Source organism: Panthera tigris, chromosome X (assembly GCF_018350195.1).
Source record: "Panthera tigris isolate Pti1 chromosome X, P.tigris_Pti1_mat1.1, whole genome shotgun sequence".
NCBI lineage: Eukaryota > Metazoa > Chordata > Mammalia > Carnivora > Felidae > Panthera > Panthera tigris.
This window is the reverse complement of record NC_056677.1, coordinates 117,581,832-117,585,902: the sequence shown is the minus strand read 5'-3', so window position 1 is coordinate 117,585,902 and position 4,071 is coordinate 117,581,832. Positions and strand designations below refer to the sequence as shown.

Sequence of the window (4,071 nt, the reverse complement as noted above, 5' to 3'; positions counted from 1 at the left end):
CCCAGGGGTCTAATATCTCCTCTGTTTGGCCTCTTATCTAACTGAAGCCCAGAGAGTAGACTTCTACAGGTGGAAATGCCTTCGTGGTGCAAACTACAAAAGGCACAGCGGATGGTCTGGGATAGGTCAGTAGAGTTGCCACAGGTCTGTGTGCGGGGGGCAGCATGTGATGGTCCGCGTAGAGAAAAGATTTTCAGATTGTTAAGGTTTACGTACGATCGAGGCTTTTTTTCCTGTTGTTTGTTGTGTGTTCTGCACACGTAAAATGTGTATAAACCCCACGTATGGAAATAAAACGTATGGCATTTCTGCTGATTCTTGTTCAACTGAGTGAGAGTACTTGCAGAAAAATACAAAGCTGATAATTACAGCCGTGTGTTCACTATGGTATGATGTAGACACAAATGATCTTTCAAGTAATGATCATTGAAAAAATGTTTTCTTTTTATTTTTTAGATTGTTTCTCTTTATTCAGAAGCATAAAGTTGTTTGCTGATTGCCAGAAGATGTTTCTTTGGCTCTTTCTGATTTTGTCAGCCCTGATCTCTTCGACAAATGCAGATTCTGACATATCGGTGGAAATTTGCAATGTGTGCTCCTGCGTGTCAGTCGAGAACGTGCTCTATGTCAACTGTGAGAAGGTTTCAGTCTACAGACCAAATCAGCTGAAACCACCCTGGTCTAATTTTTATCACCTCAACTTCCAAAACAATTTTTTAAACATCCTCTATCCGAATACATTCTTGAATTTTTCACACGCAGTGTCCCTGCAGCTGGGAAATAATAAACTGCAGAACATTGAGGGAGGAGCCTTTCTTGGGCTCAGTGCGTTAAAGCAGTTGCACTTGAACAACAATGAATTAAAGATTCTCCGAGCTGACACTTTCCTTGGCATAGAGAACTTGGAGTATCTCCAGGCTGACTACAATTTAATCAAGTATATTGAACGAGGAGCCTTCAATAAACTCCACAAACTGAAAGTTCTCATTCTTAATGACAATCTGATTTCATTCCTTCCTGATAATATTTTCCGATTCGCGTCTTTGACCCACCTGGATATACGAGGGAACAGGATCCAGAAGCTCCCCTATATCGGGGTTCTGGAACACATAGGCCGCGTTGTCGAACTGCAGTTAGAAGACAATCCTTGGAACTGCAGCTGTGATTTGTTGCCTTTAAAAGCCTGGCTGGAGAACATGCCATATAACATTTACATAGGAGAAGCTATCTGCGAAACGCCCAGTGACTTATATGGGAGGCTTTTAAAAGAAACCAACAAACAGGAATTATGCCCCATGGGCACGGGCAGTGATTTTGATGTACGAATCCTGCCTCCGTCTCAGCTGGAGAATGGCTTCACCACTCCCAATGGCCACACTACCCAAACGTCCTTACACAGATTAGTGACCAAACCGCCGAAGACGACAAACCCTTCCAAGATCTCTGGAATCGTAGCAGGCAAATCCCTCTCCAACCGCAATCTCAGTCAGATCGTGTCTTACCAAACGAGGGTGCCTCCTCTTACGCCTTGCCCAGCACCTTGCTTTTGCAAAACACATCCTTCGGACTTGGGACTGAGCGTCAACTGCCAAGAGAAAAATATACAGTCCATGTCTGAACTGGTCCCGAAACCTTTAAATGCCAAGAAGTTGCACGTCAACGGCAATAGCATCAGAGACGTGGACGTCTCGGACTTCGCCGAGTTTGAAGGACTGGATTTGCTCCATTTAGGCAGCAATCAGATTACGGTGATCAAGGGCGACGTATTCCACAATCTCACTAATTTACGCAGGCTGTATCTCAACGGCAATCAGATTGAGAGACTCTACCCCGAAATATTTTCGGGCCTTCGTAACCTGCAGTATCTGTATTTGGAATACAATCTGATTAAGGAGATCTTAGCAGGCACCTTCGACTCCATGCCCAATTTGCAATTGCTGTATTTAAACAACAATCTCTTAAAGAGCCTGCCCGTTTACGTTTTTTCTGGAGCGCCCCTGGCTAGACTGAACCTGCGGAACAACAAGTTCATGTACTTGCCCGTCAGCGGGGTCCTCGATCAGCTGCAGTCTCTGACGCAGATTGACCTGGAGGGCAACCCTTGGGACTGCACCTGTGACTTGGTGGCACTAAAGCTGTGGCTGGAGAAGCTGAATGACGGCATCGTGGTGAAGGAACTGAAGTGTGAGACACCCGTCCAGTTTGCCAACATTGAACTGAAGTCCCTCAAAAATGAAATCTTATGTCCCAAACTCTTAAACAAGCTATCCGCGCCATTCACGAGCCCCGCACCTGCCATTACGTTCACCACCCCACTGGGTCCCATTCGAAGTCCTCCCGGTGGCCCAGTGCCTCTGTCTATTTTAATCTTAAGCATCTTGGTGGTCCTCATTTTAACAGTGTTTGTTGCTTTTTGCCTTCTTGTTTTTGTGCTGCGACGAAACAGGAAGCCCACCGTGAAGCACGAAGGCCTGGGGACCCCGGAGTGTGGCTCCATGCAGCTGCAGCTCAGGAAACACGACCACAAGACCAACAAAAAAGACGGACTGAGCACAGAAGCTTTCATTCCACAAACCATAGAACAGATGAGCAAGAGCCACACCTGTGGCTTGAAAGAGTCCGAAACCGGGTTCGTGTTCTCGGACCCGCCGGGACAGAAAGTCACCACGAGGAACGTGGCCGACAAGGAGAAAGATTTGTTACATGCAGACAGTAGGAAGAGACTGAGCACCATCGACGAGCTGGATGAATTATTCCCGAGCAGGGATTCCAATGTGTTTATCCAGAATTTTCTCGAAAGCAAAAAGGAGTACAACAGCATAGGTGTCAGCGGCTTCGAGATCCGCTATCCGGAAAAACAACAAGACAAAAAAAACAAGAAGTCGCTGATAGGCGGCAACCACAGTAAAATTGTCGTGGAACAAAGGAAGACCAGCGAGTATTTTGAACTGAAGGCAAAACTCCAGAGTTCCCCCGACTACCTACAGGTCCTTGAGGAGCAGACAGCTTTGAACAAGATCTAGGTCATGCAGTCTTACTTCATACAGAGGACATTTATTTAATGATGAAAGTGCCTTTTGTTGACTCCTGACTTCCAAATACTATATTATCAATAGGCATAGAGGCAGGTGTTTCCAAGGGTGTCTCATTAACCGTAGCTGCAAAAGATGTGTCCGGTAGAAGAGAATTTCCTTAATAGATTTTACTACATAAAACCTATACTGTGGAGTCCTGTGGGGATACTGCAAACTCTATTGCCAAAGGGATGCTTTATATACATAAAACACTGAATTTAACCTCAAGAGGCAAATCTGTTTTGTACCCCAATGCAAAACCTTCGTCTCTTTGTGCTTTGTAAAGCAGACTCAAGAAAACTGGTACCAGTGTTTGTACCTCAGCTGGGTCTTTCATTTTGCACGTAGATTAAGTTGGTGGAACTGGAATAATCCTTTCGATTCGTGGCATTGTAACAATTCTGCGTAAAGATTATCTGAAAAGTAAAAACACAAAAAAACAAAAAAAACAAAAAAAAAAAACAAAAAAAGACAAAAACAAAACAAAACAAAACAAACAAAAAAAAAGCATGCAAGGAGAGAACATTCGATAGTATTTGTAAAATTGGTAAACTTTATGGCCTGCATCTTGAAACCGCTGGATTTATAATGTTAAATTGTGCAAATATTTGTTTAAAATATACCATGCATTACATAACTATAAAATAAATTTGAACACTTTAAGCATTACCTGTCTATACATGAAACCTAAAAGAAAAAAATCAACGTGAGTTACGTAGCGTTTGTGGTGATCTGAAGAAATACATGATGTTTATCAGAATTAAACAAGGCTCAAATTAAACTAACATTAGAGTTTGTTCTCAGTTCTGTGAAATACCCACAATCCTTAAAGTGCTTACCGTGTGAGCGCACCCAAAGCTATTTTTGTAACATAATTCATATTTATGAAGTACTTTGTATACTAAATAGGAAAATATGTACTCCTTAATATGTATTTAATATGCCTGACTTGTTTTCCTGATCACAGGGAATTTATCAGTTAAGTATCAATCTAGAC

The 4,071-nt window shown here is 42.9% G+C and overlaps 1 protein-coding gene across 1 annotated transcript; it reads left to right on the top strand.

Annotated features, from left to right (window-relative positions):
• Positions 1–491: 491 nt before the first annotated feature.
• Positions 492–3,521, top strand: SLITRK4 (SLIT and NTRK like family member 4). Its single transcript, XM_007084445.3, has one exon. The coding sequence runs from the start codon at positions 507–509 to the stop codon at positions 3,021–3,023; it is 2,517 nt and encodes an 838-aa protein (XP_007084507.3). The 5' UTR covers positions 492–506; the 3' UTR covers positions 3,024–3,521.
• Positions 3,522–4,071: the final 550 nt, after the last annotated feature.

Excerpts from the sequence above, each read along its gene's own strand:
- SLITRK4 (XM_007084445.3), top strand. The coding sequence starts at position 507 with ATGTTTCTTTGGCTCTTTCTGATTTTGTCAGCCCTGATCTCTTCGACA.